This window comes from Pistacia vera, unplaced genomic scaffold (assembly GCF_008641045.1).
Source record: "Pistacia vera cultivar Batoury unplaced genomic scaffold, PisVer_v2 Contig915, whole genome shotgun sequence".
NCBI lineage: Eukaryota > Viridiplantae > Streptophyta > Magnoliopsida > Sapindales > Anacardiaceae > Pistacia > Pistacia vera.
The window spans coordinates 178,755-203,313 of record NW_022196796.1 but is presented as its reverse complement, the minus strand read 5'-3'; the positions used below and the strand labels follow the sequence as shown (position 1 = coordinate 203,313).

Sequence of the window (24,559 nt, the reverse complement as noted above, 5' to 3'; positions counted from 1 at the left end):
ATTCATAGTAATCTTCAAAGTAATCTATCTTCTATTTAATATAATATTCCCTAAACCAAACGTACCCTTATATTAAAAATTTGGGACTATTATCCCTCACCTCCCCGAAGGTTTCAGTTTAAACTCACACTCGAAAGGTATGAAAAAATTAACCCTTACCTCCCCTCACATTTGCAAAATCATCCAATACCTCCCCCTTTAGCCATTTATTGATGGATTCTATTATCTAGTGCATTTCATTTACCCTCCTCTAAGATCAAATAATATTAACTCATCCACTATGTTTTGAAAATATTAAAAACACTCTTCCTATTTAATAATTTTCAGCTTATTTTCTTTTATCTAAAAGCAATTTAAATCTATTTATTTTGTAATTTATTAAGCTATTTATCTTATCAATATTCCCTTTTTTTTTTTTTTTTGAAATTTTTCATTGAATGTTTGTTTAGATTTGTTATATAAATGTGTAACCGTGGGATTTGGGAAAGTATAATTGCAAGTTCAAGGTTGATTTATTGGATTTGAATATTTATTCATTGAAGGATTTAAGAAATTTATTAAGTTGGTACGTGATGAGAAGGGTAAAATAGACTTTTAATTTTAAATTGGATGGAACCTTAACAAACGATAATGGTGTTTTTAATACTTTCAAAATGAAGTGGATGAGTTGGATATTAACCAGTCTCATAAGGAATAAAAAAATACACTAGTTAACAAAAATATGTCAACTAACGGCTATACGGGGAGGTCAGGGATAATTTTTCATACCTTTGGGGTGTCAGTGAACGAAATTGAAACCTCAATGGAGGTGAGGAATAGTGGTCTAAAAATTTGAAATTCAATTATTTAGGGGCATTATTGTCATTGCAACATCTATAATTGTGTTAGATGCAAAACGTTATACTAATGGAGGGTGGAACATTGATAGTTTCCTTTGGGATACTAATTGTTAATTCGCCATACCTAGGATGAGAAAATGTATTTTGGCCTTTATATATTAGTGTCGAGGGCTCGGAATTTAATCAATAGTTCATATTTTAAAAGGTTAAAATTATGGAAGGAAGAAACATATATATAATGAAAAACTCTATGTTTACATAAGAACATTATAATAGTTTAACCAAATATATTAGGTTCATATGGTTTTTTTACAAAATGTCATCTATTACTTTCATTTCCTCTTCTCTTTCTTCGTCCTTTATTCTCCTATTTCCCTTTTCATTATTAAACAAAACTCATTGTATCTTTCAACACAAAATCTTTTCTCATTAACGTCTGAATCCATTGAGTAGAAAATATTTAATAAACCCTTTTTAATGGAATAAATTGAAAAATGACTACAAATTAAGGGCTTTTTGGATTCTAATGGTAAACTTCCTAGTACTTTTGCTTGCAATGTTATGTTATGTTGTTGCTGTGGACATAATTAAACTTAGAATGGACTCACAAAACTCTTCTAATTAGATCTATATTAGGCTCTCTAGTTAATCCACATCTTTCTTCAATGGTTTTAGCCTCTCAATAGCAATCGTCATGGAAGGTTCTACCTCAACAAGTCTAATCTCCAAAGTTCTTACTGTGTCACAAGACTTTCTCTTGATTGTGTGTCTTCTTCCTTGGATTAAGGGCAATCTCACGTTCCTTATTCACTTCACCCACATTGCTTTCATTTGACACAGTTTCTTCATTTTCAAGTTCTTGAACCCACTCTAATACAGTTGCTACAACCCTAGTAAAAACTTGTGGCCTTAATGCTCAACACAAGAATGATTTGTCTAAGTATGCCTAAAACACATATACATACTTAGGAAAGTAAACACAAAGAAAGATTAAGATAAACTTTACTCAAGAAAGTAAACACAAAAAGAAAGATTAAGATAAATTTTCTTTTGTATTACTAATCTAAAAAGAATACTCATGCTTAGTCTTGAATAATAAATGATAAAGTCCTTATTTATACTACTTTATTTGCACAGTCAATAACTAAGATATGTGCAAAGTGTCATTTCAATCAAACATTGATATTGGTCCACTGACATACATTGCATGATTTTTTTATCATTCCATGGTATATACCTTATCCCATCTCCTACCATTTTCAAAAATATGTGGTAGGTGGTACCGTCGTAGAAAAGGATGAGGAGAAGGATAAAATAGTTAGAATGATGCTCCAATAATATTTTTCACGCTTTGTAACATCTTAGAAAATAATTTTGTTATTTTAAAAATCTTACTAAAGAAAGCGTTTTCATTTCTCTTCATTTTGGGACTTTTTATGCTAAATAACTAGACTTAACCCTTACAAAAGTGATAAATTAAGCAACCAAGAGACTAATTAAAACAAACTACATGCACATAAAGATTTATAGTGGTTCACTCTCCATATCCATAGTAAGAAAGTAGTGTGACTATCTAGCATGATTGATGTTTAAACCATAAAAATTACAAATAATAATATCCATTAATACCATAATTGATACTCAAAAATTTCTTTTAATTTGTTATATGTAATTAGCATGTTGTTTGCTCTAATTTCACTTCTTAAAAAGAATTAATAACGTTAACTTAATTAACTATTTCTTCTTGCCTTCAACAAGCTTCTTGGCGTGTCTATCTTTCACAATATTTGAAGATCAAAACTGCAGGCAATTAGTTCAGGTACGATATCTTTGATTAGATAACACTATTGTAAAGAGTTGCATAATATGATCCTTATTATTATTGTTTCTTTTTTAATTTTATTTATAAGTATATTACTTGAATTTTATTGTTTGGTTTCTCGTTAAATTAATCTCCATATAATATTTTGTGTCACTTGTTGTTTCTTAACTATTATGCATGCATCGATGACAAATGGGTTATTTAATTTTCAAGCTAAATTACATTTTCCCACCCTAGGTGTCATGAATGAGACCCATTTCTTAAGTTCTAAAACATTAAAGTTAATGTTCAAAGAGTATATGTATAGAAAAATGTTATGTTTACAGCCTAATCTCACAACCTTCTCTTACAACCCTAAAGTGGCAGTAGATTGACATTGTCACGACAGCTCCCACCACTCCCAAGGCACTACTAGAAACGAACTATTGAAGGAATGATTGTTCGTTAAAGAACAAACAAAGGAATGGTTGTTCCTTAAGGAACAATGTTGTTCCTTCTTAAGGAACAGTCATTCCTTTGTCATTCCTTTATAAGGAACGTCCATTCCCTATGAAGGAACGATTGTTTCTTTGGTTTAGTCAAAATCATTTTGTGCCTTAGGTGTGGTGTAGCTGACTTGATAGTGCGAACTTAGCTGCAACGTCGGGGTTGTAAGAGAAGTTTGTGAGAATAGGTTGTGGGCATAGCATTATATGTGTGTCTGTGTGTGTGGGAGATTAATTAGTATTCAAAAAGTATTGAAAACACCCCTGTTATTAGTGATATGCTAGGGTTCCATCCAATTTTAAATTCAAAAGTTTGTTTTATCCCTTACAACAATTTCTTTTTTATTCCACATTATTTTTATAAATCATTTAAAATACTAGAATAGTTTCCACACAATTTATTATTCATTTACAAAATTTGATCTTAATTGTTTTGGAGGAAACGAATAGTACCAAAAAATCATTTTTTAATTTGAATTTTTTATTATTTAATTAAATATTTGTTTCGATTTATTCTGTAAATATGTAACTTTGAAAAGTGTAATTGTAATTCAGGGTTGAAGTGTGTGTGTGAGAGAGAGAGAGAGAGATTAATTAGTATTCAAAAGGTATTAAAAACACCCATGTTATTAGTAATATGCTAGGGTTCCATCAATTTTAAATTCAAAAGTTTGTTTTATCCCTTACAACAATTTCTTTTTTATTCCACATTATTTTTATAAATCATTTAAAATACTAGATATGTTTCCACATGATTTATTATTCATTTACAAAATTTGATCTTAATTGTTTTGGAGGAAACGATTAGTACCAAAAAATCATTTTTTAATTTGAAATTTTATAATTTAATTAAATATTTGTTTAGATTTATTCTGTAAATATGTAACTTTGAAAAGTATAATTGTAATTCAGGGTTGATTTTGTGGATTAGATATTTGAGTGAAGGATAAGCTGGGAAGTGATGAGCGGGGTAAAACAAACTTTTGATTTTTAAAATTGGATGGAACCCTAATATATTACCAACAATATGGGCTTTTTTAATATGAGTAAATGACTTTTTCCCACCCAAATATAGCTTAATGACATTTTCTCACCCAAAAAGTTTCAAAATACAACTTTACTACCCAAACATTATATTCCGTTAATAATTTCCTTAAATATAGTGATATTCATTGTGAAGACGAAAATACCATTTTCTCTTCTTCTTTTCTTCTCTTCTTAGCCTCCATCATGGCCAAAATTAGGGATGAGACACGAGCCGAGTAACTCGTGAGCTATTCGAGCTTGGCTCCTCGAAAGCTCGAATTTGACTTGAAGCCAATCGAGCTGAGCTCGAGCTCGAGCAGCTCGTGAACAGTATCGAGCCGAGTTCGATCCGGGGTGAGCTCGGCTCGTCAAGCTTGCGAGCTCGTTTAAGCTCTTTTAAGCATCTCATTTAAGCGAGCTCGAGCTCGAGCACACCTTAATACTCGCGAGCTCGAGCTTGAACACCAATATTGAAGCTCGACCAAGCTCGGCTCGAGCTCAAGCTCGTTACTGTTCATCACGAACCGAGCTCGAGTACCGAGAGACTCAGCTCGGCTCGGCTCGTATACATCCCTAACCAAAACCACTACCAACTCCACCTCCTCCTTCTGCTCCACCACCGCCAATACCACCTCCATCTAGTCTAATGTTTTTAGTCAATCAATCCATCATTCAATCACTTCCAATCAACAATTAAAAAAACATAACAACTCTCCAAAATCCAACAACCTCTCAACCAAACACACATAATCACAACAATGGATGGTGCACGATGGTGTCACGCGATGTTATTGTGCAGTTCAACAGCTGGATGAATAGGTGAGGTTGATGGCAAGAGGCTTGAAGGCACCGGTTAGGCAGGCAACTAGAAAAGCTTGGGAGCAAGCTAGGGTGCTGGGAAGTGGTAGAAACCTTCTGTCGAATGGTTGGTGTGCAAGATATTTGGGAGATGGTTGGAGTATTGGGGAAGTCATCGACAACCAAACACAACAACTCTCCAAAAACCAATAACCTCTCAACCAATCACAGTAATAGATGGCCCACGATGGTGTCACATGATATTGTTGTGCGATTCGACAGCCGGATGGGCAGGTGAGATTGATGGTAGGAGGCTTGAAGGCACAAGCTTGGCAAGCAGCTAGAAAAGCTTGGGAGCAGGCTAGGGTGCTAGGAAGTGGTTGAGACCTTTTTCGAATGGTTGGTATGCAAGATATTTGGGAGATGGTTGGAGTATGTGAGGAAGTCGCCGGCAACCAAACACAACAACTCTCCAAAATCCAACAACCTCTCAACCAAACACACACAATCATGTCAATGGTGTCACGTGATACTGTCGTGCAGTTTGATAGCTAGATGGGTAGGTGAGGTTGATGGCAGGAGGCTTGAAGGCATCGACTGGACAGGTAGCTAGAAAAGCTTAGGAGCATGCTGGGTGTTGGGAAGTGGTTGAGACCTTTTGTTGAATGGTTGGTGTGCAAGATGTTTGGGAGATGGTTGGAGTATGTGGGGAAGTCACCGGCAAGTAGAAAATACACACAAAGGCAATCAACAAGTTTACGACCATCAAAAGGAGAAAGAAGCGAGGCAACTGGGATAAAAAAATCACACTAATTGGCGCAAAACCACAACTGTCATGCAAAGAATAATCCTAGTTGGCATCAGATGAATGGTGAACAACCAAGGTCTTGGGTGATAGGGCTTTTAGAGGGGAGGTGTTGCTGATGCCACAGGTGGCTTCAAGTGGAATTTTTGACAACCAAATCAATCGAAATCTGGCCTGGAAATCCAAGGGTCACGCGAACCAAAAACCAGTGGTGGCTGGCGATTGGTGTACTCGATGTGGTAGGAAAGTGAAGGGTTTTTGCGAGTGAAGGATGGGGAAGCTGAAGGTGGAATCAGCGTTGATTAACGGTGCCAGAATCAGGCCGAATCAACTTGAATCAATGGTTACGAAGATGGAGGTGGGTTACAGGGGTGATGAAATTCGACCAAAAATGTTCAATATGAGCTGGGAAAATGTTCCAAGGGTGAAGAAGAAAGGTTTTGACTGATTCAGATTGATCATCCTACTCCTATTTATAATTGACTTTTGACCATTCTGTCATTCTTCACAATGAAATTTTACTTTGGGTAATAAAGTTATATTTTAAAACTTTTTAGGCGGGAAAGTGCTTAGCCAGCCGACCCAGCGGCGTCTATCCAGGCTAAAATGCAACTTATGTTGTTGGCATTTCGCCGAACCGACTGGTTGCGATCTAGCACCCTAACAAACCATCTCGACCTTTAGACCAGTAACAACTCCCCTCTCCATCCTCCGTAACCGCCCCTCAAACTTCACTTTCATCTCAAACAGAATGAAACCCACTCCCACCTTCCACTTTCACAACTTAGATTCGAGATTGATTTGGTTTCTCCTCCTAAAGCTAAAAACAATATCATCTCCTCAATTATTTTATACAAATTCATCCTCTGTCCCTAACTCCACAATCATCATAATAGAGATAACAAAAGAAAATAAATACAAAGACAAATCCCATAAAACCCATAATCTGGACAATGGTTTTTGATAATGAAATGAAGTTTTGAGAAATGGTTTGGGGGTGATATAAAAGAGGAGAGATGAGAGGGCTTTAGAGGGAAATTGATGTTGATTTATGTTGGTTTGGGTTGGTAGCATGGTTGTGAATGGCGTGGTGTGATAGCGAAAAGTGAAATGGGTGAGATGGTGGTGGGGTTTCTTACATCAATTGTATGTACTTATATTAAAAATTTGGGACTAGTATCCTTCAACTCCCATGAGGTTTCAATTTAAATACCACACCCTAAGGTATGCAAAATTAAACCTTGACCTCCCCTCACATTTGAAGAATCATCCAATAGCTCCCCCTTTAGCCATTAATTGACAGATTTTGTTGTCGAGTGCATTTCATTTACCCCCCTCTAAGATCAAATAATATTGACTCATCCACTTTGTTTCGAAAATATTAAAAACACTCTTCCTATTAGTGATATGTTAAAGGTTTCATCCAATTTTATAAACAAGAATCTACATTACCCCTCGATGACTTATCAACTTAAAAAATATTTTTTTTATTCTTCTTTATTTTTATAAATCATTTAAAAATAGTTTTATTTTAATTATTTTTAACCAAAAAACTTATTTTTACTAAAATGTCATTATTTTGATTTTTTCTTAATTAAAATTACTTTAAGGTTGATTACAAATGATCTAGCCTTTGGTTAGATCATAATATAAATTTCAAAAAATTTAATTAGAATAAAATTCTTTTTAAATAATTATTGTAAACTACCTAGTTTTTTCCTTTTTTTAAATGACTAGTTTTGATAACATATCAACTTTATAATGTTTGAACATAAATATGATTATTTCCAAAGTTGATAAATCAATATTTCAGTATCTCTTATTTATTTAATCAAATTTAAATTATTTTTATTCATATTAATCTCTTTTTTATAATTATTAAAAACTATTTAGCTACTTTATCCCTTTAAAAACACAATTATCTTACAATTTCTTTCATCTAAAACCATTTTATCAAGATTTGATAATTTTCAACTTATTTTATTTTATCTAAAAGCAGTCTAAATCTATTTATACCGTAATTTATTAAGGTCATTTATCTTATCAATTTTTTTTTTTCGAATTTTTTCATTGAATGTTTGTTTGGCTTTGTTATATAAATGTGTAATTACGTGGGAACTTATAAGTGTATGTTCAAGGTTGATTTATTGTATTTGAATATTTATTCATTGAAGGATTTAAGAAATTTATTAAGTTGGTAAGTGATGAGAAGGGTAAAATAGACTTTTAATTGTAAAATTGGACAAAACCTTAACAAACGATAGAGGTGTTTCTAATACTTTGAAAATGAAGTGGATGAGTTGGATATTAACCAGTCTCATGGGGAGTAAAAAGATACACCAGTTAACGGAAATATGTCAACTAACAGCTATAAGGGAAGGTTAGGGATAATTTTTCATACTTTTGGGGTGTGAGTGACTGAAATTGAAACCCCAACGGAGGTGAGGAATAATAGTCCAAAAGTTTGAAAGTTAGTGATTTAGGGGCATTATTGTCATTGCAGCTTCTATAACTGTTTTAGATGCCAAACATGATATTAATGAAGGGTAGAATGTTGATAGTATACATAGGGTGAGAAAATGTATTTTGGCTTTTATAGTACTTAATTAGTGTCGACGGCTTAGAATTTAATCAATAGTTCATATTTGAAAAGGTTAAAATTATGGAACAAAGAAACATAAATTATGAAAAACTCTATGTTTATATAAGAACATTATAATAATTTAACCAAAATATATAAGGGTCATATGGTTTTTACAAAATGGCATCTATTACTTTCATTTCCTCTTCTCTTTCTTCTTTCTTCTTCCTTTATTTTCTCCTTTCATTTCTCATTATTAAACAAAACTCATTGTATCTTTCAATAGAAAATCTTTTCTCATTAGCGTCCGGATCTATTGAGTAAAAAAATATTTAATAAGTCCTTTTTAATGGAATAAAGTGAAAAATGACAACAAATTAAGGGCTCTTTGGCTTGTAATGTTATGTTTTTGTTGTGGACATAATTATGCTTGGCATGGACTCACAAAACTCCTCTAATCATGTCTATATTAGGCTCTCCAATTCCTCCACATCTTTCTTCAATGGGTCTAGCCTCTAAATATCATTCGTCATGGAAGGTTCTACCTCAATAAGCCTAATCTCCAAAGTTCTTACTATGTCACAAGACTTTCTCTTGATTGTGCATCTTCTCCCTTGGATTAAAGGCGATCTCTTATCCCCTATTTACTTTGCCCACATTGCTTTCATTTGACATAGTTTCTTCTTTCTCAAGTTCTTGAACCCACTATGATACAATTGCTACAACCATTAAAAGTTTGCAGCCTTAATGCTCAACCCAAGAGATATTGGTCTAAGTATGCCTTAAACACATACATACTCAAGAAAGTAAACACAAAAAGAAAGATTAAGATAAACTTTCTTTTATATTACTAATCTAAAAAGAATACTAATGCTTAGTCTTGAATAATAAATGATAAAGTCCTTATTATACTACTTTACATACACAATCAATAACTAAGATATTTACAAAGTGTCATTTCAATCAAACGTTGATATTGGTCCATTGACATACATTGCATGATTTTTTTATCATTCCATGGTATATACCTTATCCCATCTTCTACCATTTTTAAAATTATGTGGTAGGTGGTAGATAAGGATGAGGATGAGGATAAAATAGTTAGAATGATGCTCCAATAATATTTTTCATGCTTTGTAACCTCTTTGAAAATAATTTTGTTATTTTAAAAATCTTACTAGAGAAAGCTTTTTCATTTGTCTTCATTTCGGGATTTTTTTATGCTAAATAACTAGACTTAAGCCTTACAAAAGCAATAAATTAAGCAAGCAAAGGACTAATTAAAACAAACCACATACGCATAAAGATTTATAGTGATACTCTCCATATGAGAACTTTATCCACTTTCTTGCTATGAATTTCAATATGAAGAAGAAAAAGATTACAAAAGTCTCTCAAGCCTCACAAATTCGTTCACCACTCTCTTTCGTGGCTGCTCATTCTCTAGTGCACTTTTTCTCACTCTCTTCAAGACTTGTGATTCCTTTTTATAGTGTGTAAGGTGTCCCATAACTCTTCTAATGTAAAACAAGGTCATTAGGGTTTAAAAACATTCATCCTAGGCTAAAAATCACATTTTTTTTTTTTTTAGTTGCAACAATGAATTTTCTTTGCTATAGCAAAAAAAAATACACTATAACAAATTTGAGTTTGCTATAGTGAATATGCTTCTAGAATTTCATAGTGAAAATTTTTCCTATGACAAGACTTGTGGCATATTTATAAATTTTGTATTGCTTGATTTCATTTGAATTTGACTCCACGACTCAACAATCTCCACTTGGAAACTGATTGAAACATAATATCTTCAAATCCACCACAACGACGCCAACTCCTCTTTCGTCAAGCAAGAAGTCTAACTGAAGGTGTACACAATTTTAGTTTCTCAATGGTAACCACCTTTGTAAGCATATCAATCGGATTCTAATTCACTTAAATCTTTTTCAGGAGCTATAACTCTTTCCAAAGCTAAGTGTATTAAATGATATATGTTTTGTCCTTGCATGGTAAATTAAGTTATTTTTCTAGATGAATGACACCCTAATTATCATAATACTATGCATTTTTCTCACATTTTTTACCCAAGTCTTCTAGGAACCACTACAACTATATCATGTCCCCTCTAGCTTCTATCATAATAACATACTTTACATCAATAGTTGAGAGGGTAATAATATACTACAACTTTTGAAACCCAATTCACTATTGTACCACTATTGTAAATACATAACATGTTATTCTCTTCTAGTATCAATGTCACTTGCTATATCAGCATCAAAATAACCCTATAGATCTAAGTCTGTCTTCTCGAAACATAGAGCTAAATTTGTAATACCTTCCAAATATCTAAGAATCCACTTCATTGCCTCTTAGTGTTGTTTTCTCGAATTGCTCATGAATTTACTCATGACTCTCATTGCATGTGCCATATATGAGCTTATATACACCGTGACTCCTAATAGTCAAAGCATAGGATACCTTAGTCATATATGCTTGCTCATTCTTTGTCATAAATGACCATTCTTTAGATAGTTTAAAGTGACTAACCCAAGGGTTACTCACAGGCTTTGCTTCATCAATGTTGATTATGTTGATTACCTTCTTCACATACTCTTCTTATAACAACTTCAATAAATCTTTGGCTTCGTCTCTAGTAATCTTTACACCAATGATTTGTTTTTAGCTCTCAAATCCTTCATTGCAAACGCTTTTGGAGATTACCTTTTTAGCTTGTCAATTTCTTGTATATAAGAGCCTACAATCAACATGTCATCTACATATAATAATAAGATGTTATAGGAGCTATCAACTTTCTTGAAATAATAATGGTCTGCCTACCATCTTAAGAATTCATTACTAGACATAAACTTGTCAAACTTCTTATACCGTTGTCTTGTAGCTTGTTATAAGGCATATAGACTATTAAGAAGTTTGCATATCATTATCTCATTTCCTTGTATTTTGAAACATTATGCTTATTATATAATGATTTCTTCATCTAAGTTACCATGAAGAAAAAAACTCTCTTCACATCTAACTACTCAAAATCAAGGTTCTGAAAACCGGATCGAACTGGTTCGACCAAGACCCGACAACTTCTCCTGTCCAGTTCAGGTTATAATACTATTTTAGGGGGTTTCTACTAGATTTTAAACATGCAGGGACTACTTTATAATTTTTTAAGGGTGTTTTTGCAAGATTTCAAAACATTTGGGATTAAGTAATTGTTTTGAGGCATTTGGAAATATATTAAAATTTTAAGGACCAATTTAAAAATTTTAAGGATATTTTTGTAATATAATATAAAAATTTTGGGAACTAATTTGTAATTTTTCAAAAACATTTTTATTGCTAATGTCATCGGTTCGACCAATCGATCAAACCAATCAACCCAAGACCTGGTCGCTTGATCGGGTCATGGGTCAAGTCAGTTTTCATAACCTTGCTCAAAATGTAAGTCTTCTTTTGCCATTAATGCAAGTATTGTGGTTAACTTGACAGTTGAAAAGAAATATTTTTGTGTAGCCAATGGCCTTTTTTTATTGAAACCCTTTTACAATTAGCTTCATTTTATATCGCTTCTTGTTATCATGCTCTTTTTTCACTATGTAAACCCATATTTTTAGCTATGTCTTCTTCCCTTGTGGTAGCTCAATCAATTGTCAAGTTTAATTCAATAACAGCGAATCCATCTCATCATCATGGCTAGCTCCAACTTAATTGAGTCATCAATTGCAATGTTTTCTCATAACATTCTGGGTCACCACCATCAATCAACAAAATATGGTGCAATGAAAGAGAATAGTTTTATAGTGGTCTAATAGTCTTGAAAGATCTCCCTAGTTTAAACTCGAAAGTTTGTGCTTCAACTTCTAAAGCTATTTTTTCTTAATTTTCTTGGCCATTGTCTTGCATGTCATTTAAAGTTTTTCAAATGAAATACCTCTTGCTTCTTAACTTCAGTGTGTGTGTTTTCTAACTTCATATTTAGTTTATCATTGTACATGACATCTTCATTGAAAATGACGTCTCTACTCTTTATAATCTTTTGGTTTTGTTTATCCCAAAAATGATAAACAAACTCGATGTAACTATAACCAATGAAAATATGATATTTAGACTTCGAATCAAATTTTGTTCTAAGAGTGAAATTAAATGTGAACATAGGCTACACAGCAAAACACTTTAAAAATAATAGTTTATCTTTTTATTGCTCCAACCTTTTCTTGTTATCATAACGCAAACACTTTACCCTTAATTTTGTCTCATTCTCAACCATGACTTACTACTTTTTGGGAGCATCAAAAACATCAAATTTGTTCTTCAAAAAATAATCATACCTTTTTGCTTGCATCATCCATTAATGTCATATAGTAATTTGAGCCTCGAAGGGGATAAGACATATGCGGAGCCCCACACATATATCGGTATGAACCAACTCTACCTTCTTTGCTTTTGGTTCCCATCAAACTTTGGAAAGACTTATCTTACTTCTTTGTTTTTGTTCCCTTCAAACTTGGGAAAGACTTACCTTGTTTTGTTTGCCAAAGATACAACTTTCACACAAATTGTTATCAATTGACTTCAACTTTTGTAGGTTCACCTTTGATTGAAGCTCTTTTATTCCTTTCATGCCCATATGCCCAAGTCAACAATATCATAAATTTGAGTTAGCATTGACATTTGTAACTACAACTGCAATTATATCTCTAATACTAGAAGACCTATATAAAGTTCCAATTTTATTTCCACAAGTAACGACATGGCTCCCTTAGTAACTTCTTTATGCTTTACTTGTTAAGAACACATTATGCCCCTAATCATCAAGTTGTCCTATTGAGATCAAATAATGTATCACTCTTGGTACATGCCTTATTTTCTAGATTTTTCACATAGACTCGTTTGACATCATCAACCTAACATCACCAACCTAACATCACCCATACCAATAATATCCAAAGTTCTAATCTACAAGATACACATTTCCATGATTTCCAACTACATAATTCTCTAGAACTTCACGGTGTGTTGTGGTATGAAATGAAACTTCTAAGTTTAAAACCCTAGAGTCAATAGAACTATCAACAAATAAAAGCAAAGCATTTTGTACCTTTACAATCACAACATTGGAGGTGTCCTTTTTCTACTGTGCTTGCCATTCCTTCTTATGTGGCCCATCTTGCGACAATTCTAGCATTACATTTTTTTACCAAATCTTGACTTACTTCTTCCATTCCTTAACTTTGCTCTAACTTTAACTCGGTTGCAGTTTATATTATAGCCCCTACCTTTTGTTTCAACATTTAAGGCATTTGGTGTCATCTCACCCGAATATGTCTCGCGAATCTCCTCGTGAAGAATTTTATCCCTAACATCAGTAAGTTTTAATTTCGCACTACTTATTAAATTACTGAATGCTATTCTTATGGACTCCCAACTATTTGGTAAAAAGGTCGTAAGAATTAAGACACAAACTTCATCATCAAAGTCAATTTTAACATACAACAGTTGATTAATAATCATATTAAAATCATTTAGATGTTAAACTACTAAAGCACCTTCTTAGAGTAAATAATATTTTCATAAGAGGTACCTTGTTATTTGTAGAAGGCTTCCTACATGTTAGACACCATCTACATCTACCCTAACATGGTTGCATGCTTTGCCATGTTATGCACCACATTCTTGGAAATGTCAACTAAATTGCTCCTAAGACTAGTCTATCGAGGAGTTCCCTATCTTCATCTGTCATCTTTTGGGGATTCTGTCATGGGGGTGGTTGATGCAATTTTCTACCATATATGTAATCCTTAATATGCATCTTCCAAAATGTCAAATTTGATTCATCAAACTCGTGGATCACAGGTGCATATCCTCCTTCTTCTTTAGATATGCTCTCTCACTTAAATCAAGCTCTAATACTAGTTGTTAGGAAATTTTTATGCAAATTAACTAGCCTTAATCCCTAAGAAAGCGATAAATTGAATGAACAAATGACAAATTAAAATAATCCACAAGCACAAAGATTTATAATGGTTCACTTTCCATATGAGAACTACATTCACTTTGCTATCGTGGAATTTCACTATAAAGACGAAGAACATTACAAGAATCTCTCAAGCCTCACAAATTCGTTCACCACTCTCTTTTTGGTGGCTACTGACTCTCTAGCACTCCTCTCACTTTCTCTAGGACTTTAACACCCTTATATAATGTTTAGGGCGTCCCACAACTCTTTTAATGTAACACAAAGTCCTTTGGGTTTAAAACACTCATCCTAAACTAAAAGCATGTTTTCCAGAAAGTTTAGTTGCTCCAACGAATTTTCTTTGCTATAGCCAAAAAATCCACTATAATGAATTTGAGTCCACTATAGCAAATTTGCTTATTGAATTTCATTGCAAAAAATTTTTGTTATAGCGAGACTTGTAGCAAATTTGCAAATTCTACATTTCATCATTTCACTTGATTTTGGCTTCACAACTCAACACATTTTTATAATCTTTTTTTTTTTTTTTTAAATTTATAACAAGTACATTCTCTAATCTTAAAGCTATGAAATTCAATTTTTGTTCCGTTTTTCATCTTCTTTTATTTTTAGAAAACAAATTCACATATTAATACTGAATTTCCCTTTACAATAAATGGTTAAGCATTGTATTACACAATCATGCATCTTGCATTTTAAATTACCTTGAAGTATGTATGATTGATTTTTATTAAACTTGGGTTATCTAGAGTTTTAGCCAACAAACAACTTATAGCAATAAAATTATTCCTTCATGCTCATATTCCAAATAATTTTATACGAAGATTAATACATATTTAAATTCTATATTAATTATTTTTTGAAATTTGATGCAATTAAGATATTGAAACCTACCATAAATTTAAATATTGCTGGTTTAGTTCAATCCATTATAATTTCTTGTAGAAAATGGAAACTTCAAACAAAAACATTAAGGCAACCCTAACTATTTGTGTACAGGGACCAAACTAATGGAGGCTATTATAGGGCCAATCATTGAACTTCTAAAATGCATAGGGCCGCCGTTATGCAAATATGTTCAATATTTTACGAAGCTTCATGGGAATATGAAAATTCTGAAAAGAAGATTGGGAGAGTTAAATAGTCGAAAGGAAGATGTTGAACTAAGGTTGAGCATGGAGTGTAATATGGGGAAATTACCTAAAGCTGAAGTCAATAATTGGTTGCAAAATACTAAGAGGATCAATGAGGAAGCAGAAGATATTGAGAGACAAGTTAATAAGGTGGAATACTTCTCACGTGGACATTTAGGAAAGCTTGTTGACGAGAAAATTAAAGAAGTGAAAGACCATCACTAGAATGGTGCATTTGAGAGTTTGGTTATTGATGCACCTCAAACTGCTGGATTGGTACTACCAACAACAACATTAGTAGGTGAAACAACGGCCAAGAAAAACATGAATGAAATTTGGGAACTTTTAATGGGTGATAAGGTGATGAAGATAGGAGTTTGCGGGATGGGGGGAACCGGTAAAACAACTATAATAACTCATATCAATAACAAACTCCTCAAGGAGATGAATAAGTTCGAGAAGGTGATTTGGGTAACTGTATCTCAACCTCTTGATCTTATGAAATTGCAAGATCAAATTGCAGCTGCATTGAAAGAAGATCTTCCCAGAAATGAAGATAAAAGGATACGGGCTGGAAACTTATTAAAATGTTGGAAGGAAGAAATATTGTCTTGTTATTAGATGATATATAGGAAGCATTTATGCTTGAGGAAGTGGGAATTCCTAAACCTACAAAAGATAGTGGATGCAAATTAGTGATAACAACTTGTTCACAAGATGTATGTCGTTCCATGGGTTATAAAATAGTCAAAATGAGGTGTCTCTCAGATGATGAGGCATTGACGTTATTCATTGATAAAGTGGAAGTTAATATTTTTGGAGTTCCAGCTTTAAAAGACATTGTGAAACTTGTGGTCGAACAATGTGCTCGTTTACCCCTTGCAATTGTCACAGTAGCTTGTTGCATGAGGAGAGAATATGACATTTGTGAATGGAGGAATGCACTCGAAGAATTGTCTAAAAGCATACAAAGTGTCAAAGGCATGGAAACAAATGTACTGGGGCAATTACAGTTCAGTTATGATTGCTTGAAGAGTAAAAATGTGCAACATTGTTTCTTTTATTGTGCACTATATCCCAAATACTTCAAAATCCCGAAAGAGGAGCTAATAGTGTATTGGATTGCAGAAGGACTAGTAGATGAAAGAGCTAGTTTGCAAGCAACATATGATGGGGCTTATTCTATATTGAATAGACTTGTAAACAACTGCTTGTTAGAGACTATTGATGATGGAAGATGTGTGAAGATGCATGATCTTATAAGAGAAATGGCATTGGACATTACAAGCATGAGTCCTTTATTCATGGTAAAAGCTGGAGAGAAATTGCAAGAATTCCCAAGGGAACAAGAATGGAAAGAAAATCTTGAAAAGGCTTCATTAATGAGGAATAACATATTAGAAATTCCTCCAAATATGTCACCAGATTGTCAAGCTCTTTCAACTTTGCTTTTACAAGAAAATGTTTTTTTTTTTAAATATTTCTGAATCTTTTTTTATAAGGATGCAAGGGTTGAATATTCTCAATCTTTCGTACACCATAATCGAGAAGTTGCCAGATTCTATCTCTCACTTGACGAATCTTACAGCATTGTTACTTCAATATTGCGAGCATATAAAGCATGTTCCTTGTTTAGCAAAACTGTCGTGTCTTCGGAATTTGGACCTTGAGGGAACTCAAATAACAGAAGTCTCTGAAGGTATGGAGATGCTGCAAAAGCTTAGATACCTTAATCTTTTTTCAGTGTATCTAGAAAAGTTACCAGCTGGGATGCTATCTAAACTAAATTGTGTCCAAAAATTGAGAGTGTATTGGGGATCCAAAACTTCAGAAGAAATGGTTGAGGAGGCATCAAAATTGAGTGAATTAGATATTTTAGAAGCGTGCTTTAGAAAAATAGAAGACTTTAAGATATATGTCAAATCTTTAGGAAGTGGAGGTCTAGAAAATACAGTCTTACAGTAGGATTACCATCATCAGAAATTAAAATAATACAGGACCAGTTGTATTCGTGTTATTTATTTTGGCCCCCTATCAAAGAAGTTGGTAGATTTGTGGAGTTTAATGTTAACTTTGTTGCGCCCCCAAAAGATTTACAGTGTCTGACTCTGAATTACTGCAATACTGTAACAAGCTTAAGTGATGTTCTGTCTAACGAAGGAGATTATTCAGATCTTAAAGCTGTCCATGTACGTTATTGTAAAAATTTAAAGGAGTTGTTGTCAGCTAAGTTGTTGCGGGCCTTGCCAAACCTGGAAGTGATTGAAGTTTCTAGTTGTAATGAAATTGAGGAGATAATAAGATTAGATGTTGGTGAAGAAAAAAGTGAGGAAGATGGAAGGAGTAATACCACACTTAACTCTTCCTAAATTGAAAATATTGAGATTGTGTTATCTTTTTGAATTGAAGAGGATATGTAGTAGTAATGGAGTAATGGTTTGTGATTCTCTCAAACAAATTGAAGTACTCGTTTGCCCAAAACTGAAGAGGCTCCCTCTAGCTCTTCCCCTGCCTGCAATTCAAGAAATCAAGGGAGAAGAAGAATGGTGGGATTCATTGGAGTGGGACAATCCCAATGCAAAAAACGCCCTACAGCCTTACATCAAATATATTTTTTATTGAAGCTATAGAACAAAGGTAATTAAATTCATTCCGTTGATAATCAAGCTGCGTTGATTAAATTTTGACGCCACTTAGCAAGAGTTTAATAACAAATTATTTATTGCTCATTTATTTAATATTAAATAATTTGTTTTCCTATGAGTAATATTATTTGTTGCTTCTTTTATATTTTAAAATGTTTTTACTTCTTTTATATTCTTTACAATTAATGCTTTTAATTAGAATAATTATATTCAATTAATTATGGCAGTGCCAGAACGGAAGAGGCTTCCTGTCTCTTCCCCTGCCTGCAATTAAAGAAATCAAGGGAGAAGAAAAATGGTGGAATTCATTGTAGTGGGACAATCCCAATGCAAAAAAGGCCCTACAGTACAGCCTTACATCAAATATTATAATTGAAGCTGTGGAATAAAGGTAATTAAATTCCCTGCCCTGCCCTACATTCACAGTATTATGCTATTTGTTGCCATATTTCAAAATGTTTTTACTTCTTTTATAGTCTAAGTTTAAAATACTTTAAATTCCTTTATTCATTTTTTAGATTATATTAATTTGTATGCTTTAAATGCACATATTAAATGGAAGATTTTTATACTTTAATTAAACTCATAAAAAATTATAAGAGTATCATAAAATATTGGTTTCATAATTCAATTTCAGTGGTAGTTTCTCTTCAGAAGAGTGGTGGTGAGATTAGAGTCCTTTAACCTTCAATTTCATCTGTGTTTGTTTCTTCATTGTTTCTGGAGAAGCTCTTCTTTTTCTTTTTATTTCAATTTAATTATCACTCTTTTATATTTATTTATCTTTAAATCTTTCAAAATTGAGCTGTTTCAATCACATTCTTGTACCAAGATTCTCAACCCTTTTGAATCTTTTTTAAACTGGGATTCATTTCTTTTTGTTACTTCATAGTGATTAAAAAGAAAATGATGAAATGAAATAGTATTCTGGATTGTGGTTAATGTGTTTGGAAGAATTTGACTCTCCCCCCTTAGATGATGAAATGGGTTCTGAGAAATGTTTTTGTTAACTGAATTTCTTGTTCACTTTTGTGTGGTTAGAATTTATTTGATTACCATTGTTGTTGATCATGCTTCCTTTATTCTTTAGTAATTTTTGAATTTGATGCATCAATTCATTCTCTGTTTCTTGGTTTCGTTGTTTGATAGAATTTACTTCTTAGAAATCTGTTCTATGGTAGAAACAATGATTTTGAGTGGACTCTTTTTGCCTTTAGGTTATACATAATGGAAAGTAGGAACACACATGGGGATGAGATACCGACTTCTTCTTCCCACACTAAGAAATGAAGATGTTATGTCAATAGTTCATTACCATGAGCTAGTTAAATGTTAGCACAGTGACATCATACATTCTTTACGGGGATGCTTGGATTGAAAGGCCTTTTTTATGGGGGGCTGTGAAAACTCTTGCAAGTTGTAAATGTCAAACTTCTGTGCGGTTGCAAAAACGAGTTTCTGAGGCTGGTTAGTGCTGACTAGAGATTAGAAAATATTTAGTTACAGGAATTGGACATTTAGAAAGGAAATTTGAAAGAAGTTTCATTATGTCATTTATGCTTGTGAGAGAGCTTGGACTGCCCAAAAAAATCTTAATACTTACTGTGTAAGACTCGGTAGCTTTTTAAGTGCGGTTGGATTTGAAGTTTCATGTCAATTACCACAATTTCATGGTTGAACTCAACTCTTCATGGTAAGAATCACTGAAGTATACTCTATGAGCTTAAAATGTTTATTTTTTTTTCTTTTTTCTGTGTATAATTTTGTTAAACATATCTCTCAATAATGTTTCAATTCTTGATGACTTAATATATTGTATTCACTTCTTCCTTTCTGAAGTAACATTATTTTATTATAGCTACAGGGCAACAATTTTCGGCTAATCAAAATATTGGTGTTCAAAATCACATGTTTCCCCTGAGAATACCCTTCAACTGGCTGGTAAGGCATTCCTCCATTCTCACAGCTCTATCCTATCAGCTGTATCTGCCATATTCTTACGACATCCGACTCTTTTTGGCAAAATGGTACTGGATCTTGCCAGGTCAATTTTTCTTTGGTCCATGACTAAAGTATGATAAACTAACTATCTAACTACCTTTTTTGGTGGTCATTGGTTCCTTTCTGAATAACATTATTTGATTGTGTTGTAGGGCAACAAGTTCCGGCTAATCAAAATTCTTACAGCTCTATCTTATCAGCTGTATCTGCCATTCTTACCCTATCTAGTCGCTCACCCAATTCAGCATACAACAAAACCACAGACTGATTCTTCTATTTCAAAAATCATTCAAGCTGCTCCCTCTCCCGCACCACCGGTCCAGATAGCTCCTTTCCCACCCAAAACACAGATTTTCTATCCCGTATCCCAGACTTCTGCGGCTCGGACTGTTCATCCTCTTTCACCCTTGGCCAAGGAATTTATACCTTGTCATGTGGTGCAAGGTATGTCTTCTTCTCGAATCTTTTTTAAAAAGCTCCTTTCCTCTGTATAAAGTTTTAAGTCAAGGTACCCTCTGAGAAATGTATACCTGATTAATATTTTACTCGACCTCTTCGGCCTTTTTAGGATTGCTGTGCATTTTCAGTCCATTATAATAAACATGAATAAATTGGTTGAATTGGACTATTACCAATTATAACGACTTTAATCCAGGTTGAATCAGGGCTCTAAATCTGCGCAGGTCATCCTTTTTTTATAGGTACATTTGTAGTATTTTTTGCTGATGCTCGAGGTAACTTTGGTCAATTTCAAACCACTGATCCTATTCAGCTGCCAGTAGACTGACTTCACCTGCTTAACCTTTGGTAATTAACATTTAGCTCCATATCACATATAAATTTAGTTCACATTACTGTTCTGAATCATATTTTTTAAGCTTTACAATCGCAGGTCTAGTAATTCCAATTGTGGACCTGCTCAGTCTTCCAATGCTCCAGTTCGACCATCTGCTAATAGATTTACAAACCAAGCCTGTCAATTTCGACCATCTTCTATAGATCTCATATGAAACCCGCCAGTTCGGCCATCTTCTAATAGATCTGCATACAAAACCCGTCCAATTGACCCATCTCGTAGACCACAGTCCCAGACTGATTTGTCAGACCTGCATGCTCTTGCACAAGTGACTAAGGATTTTCCAACCGATCACATAAACAAGGTATTTTTTTCAGGATTCTAAGATCTATTTTTGTTGTTGACTTCCTTGAGTTTTGTAAGTGTGCTTCCTTCCATATACAACATTTCTTCAATTTTAAGCAATGGTACCCTTCTAATATACCCATATACTTTTCAGATAATTGAACATTTAAAATTTTAAGCAATGATACCCTTCTAATATACCCACTGTACATTATTGAGAACTCGCATGGCAATAGAAGATCTGTTTTGGCTTATGTAACATGGTTAATCCATCTCCAAGCTCAGCTGGACCTCAAATGCTTATTTAAGTTTGCCACAGCCAATTTCCCATCCATGTGGATTTTGATAATAGACAGTAAACGCTTTGTTGTTGCAGAAAATCCAGCTAAACCTAATACCTCAGTGTGCCTCTAATGTTTGTATTTTAAGGATGATTGACGCTCATCATTAGAATCGCAATACTGCAGTTACACTTCTCTATGCAGATTTTGACAAACCTCCTCACCAAGTGGAGAGAGTGTTTCTTTTGCAAGAGGGATCTTTCATTCACACCAGAAGCCGATGGCCCCATTTCCCAGCCAGGTATCCTCCATCTGTTGCAGTTTTGCCATGCGGCCACTACTTTCACACCCGCTGCCTAGAGATTATCACTCCTCCAGAGAAGTCTACATATCCTCCTTGCATTCTTTGTGACCAGATTACCAATCTTTTCTCTTGTTTTTTCTCTTCCATTTTTTATCTCTAATTTCAGTAGCATCAGTCAGAATATAGAGGGAATCGGAAATGAATATTTTTCAGAGAATATAGCATCAGTCAGGATTGATAGATAAAATTGAATATCACTGTACATAGCAAGCCATTCTGATTCATATGATGAATAGGCTTCACAAGCAGTTAGAAGATTACAAGTGTGTATATTAATAGTTAACACATTTTAAAGAGAGATTTAACCTTTTCATTCGAATTCAGAAATTTATATTAGATTCTTCACCTTGTATTGGCTTACACAGATTTAAACGTGTTTATAATGTTGAGGTTCTCTTAAATATTTAAATGTGTTTTGGGTGAAGGACGTTTGCGCGAAACTTAATCGTAAATTTATACAAGCCTGTTTCGATTATACAAGCCTGGACTCGAAACGACATTTATTATCTTGTTAAACAGCCGAATTTGCAGGAAATAGAAAATAAGTTTGCTAATAATTTGTATGTGACTAAGGTTGTTGAGTTATGTTATTAGTTAGTTTATTATTTTGAATCAATATCAACTTTTAAATCATGAATCATAAACAAACATAAATAATAAATATATTTTTGTAATTTATTGCCAGGTGCTATTTCTTTTATTGATATAAGGAACAATAAATTTGTACTAATGAAACTCTTTTGGACATTTCAATTATTGAAACAAAAATGCATTATTCTTTAATTTATGATTTTGTATGTAATAGATGGAGTTAGAAAACATTATGGATTAAGATTATTATGGAATGAAGAGAGTTTTTAAAATATTTAATTGTAATATAACATCATTAAATCACATGAGAAACTGATATTTGATCTACTGTTCACCGAAAGCAAAATTAATTTGATAGCTCAATACAAAAGCAATATGATAAAGAAAAAAAATAATTATAACGTACGAGGGAATTCAATAAAAAGCTTGAAAATTTAGGAATATTTTTTATAATTTAGAGTGCATTTTTATTTTAATAAATGTTAAAAAGTTATACTATTGAGTCAAGCTTATAGATATTAGACTCTAAATCATAATAATTAAGTAGTCATGTTATAGTACTGATGTTATTAATTGAAATTAAAGAATAAAGATAATATTATCAATATTATAATATATATATATTATAATAATATATATTATATATTATATATATAATCGAAAAACAGATATACCCCGAAGGTTGAGTTTATCAGTTGAGAAATTTGCAGAATCTAAAAAGCCCAAAGATATCTATTTTCAAGAAAAGAAAAAAAAATACAGATTTGCACATAAGGATATGCTTCTTGGACTCTGCCTACCTAATATAAATAATAAACAACAAATATATACACGGCTATGAATAATAAATAAAAACAAATATATAAAAATAATGTACGGTTGTTATAAAAAATAGTCACATAGGAGGAAGTGCATGGGAAACTACAAACTAGTGCGTTTTGATACTTCTCTCAAAATAGCCAATTATTGATTTGAATGACTAAAACACGCTTATTGTATCTAGTTGTGCTTCTTATGCACTATCTGCTGCCCTTACAAAAACAAAAACAAGGATATGCTTTTTTTTATTTTAATTCTGACTATCTGGTTGTGCTTCTTTTAGACTCTGTATTAATTGAAATGGGTTAAAAGGTTTATTATTGTTGGTTAATATTAAAAACAAAATTATATATCTTTTAATAAAAAACATGCGATGTTATCAAGTATAAGAGAAATAATTTGTGTAATAAAATGTTATCAATTTTGTTATGCCTGGGAAATCAAGGGCTGACGTAGGAAATCACGTGATAGAGTGTGACCTGCTCCCGTCAGAACGGTAAGCGCACGTCAGGCCTGCCAAACGCTGTGGAGCTTCCACGTATCCATTTCCCTGCTCCAAATCGCGTGAAATCAGCTTGGAAGGTGGGCAATGTCACGTGAAGTCGGATTTTGCCCTGACATTCACACCAACCCATGGATTTAATGATGATTATTTGCACTCATCTCACTATAAAAAGAAGAAGACCCCTTCATTGAGGGGATTCGGCCAATTTACACTCTGAACTAGCTTTCTCTCTCTCTTTTGTACCTTTGTATTTACTTTTCCCTAATCATTTGTTCAGTCTGCGGTTGCGACCTGACCCACAATACTAATACAATTATCAGTGGACGTAGGACTTGCTACCTTAGCATCCGAACCACTTTAAAACGCTCTCATTATTGCATTTGTTCTTCACATTATTAATACCCATTTGTGTCTCTTGGCCAACCAACGTTACGCACGTGTCGATTAATTGGTGTCAAAATCACGCATTAACAGTTTGACGCTAGAAGGAGGGCCTAGATTTAGTGTTCATCCTTCATCAGGAGAATCTCTAACCTACTGGTCCTACAGCAACAAATGGCCCGTCAATCTGAACCTGAGCAAGCCAACCAACACACTGAGGGAGTTCCCCTGACCCAAGAGGATACCTCTTCCAGAATACTTCCAACTCCACAAATTGCTGCGGTGGATATCCCAGCAGCTTCACAGCTTGACCCCGCCATCAAAAGCTACCTGGAGAGGTTCGACAATACTCT

General features: G+C 33.3%; 1 protein-coding gene across 1 annotated transcript; it reads left to right on the top strand.

The window, feature by feature from the left end:
* The first annotated feature begins 16,230 nt into the window (after positions 1 to 16,230).
* LOC116119989 (probable disease resistance protein At4g27220) lies at positions 16,231 to 17,847 on the top strand. Its single transcript, XM_031405925.1, has 3 exons — positions 16,231 to 16,895; positions 16,981 to 17,417; positions 17,522 to 17,847. The coding sequence occupies exons 1-3, from the start codon at positions 16,231 to 16,233 to the stop codon at positions 17,845 to 17,847; spliced, it is 1,428 nt and encodes a 475-aa protein (XP_031261785.1).
* The last annotated feature ends 6,712 nt before the right edge of the window (positions 17,848 to 24,559 follow it).

Bases quoted from the DNA above. Each gene is read 5' to 3' on its own strand.
- LOC116119989 (XM_031405925.1), top strand. From the start codon at position 16,231: ATGAGGTGTCTCTCAGATGATGAGGCATTGACGTTATTCATTGATAAA. The intron at 16,896-16,980 runs GTCACCAGATTG...TTTTTTTATAAG, and splicing joins TTAGAAATTCCTCCAAATAT to GATGCAAGGGTTGAATATTC. The intron at 17,418-17,521 runs GTCTAGAAAATA...CTATCAAAGAAG, and splicing joins CAAATCTTTAGGAAGTGGAG to TTGGTAGATTTGTGGAGTTT.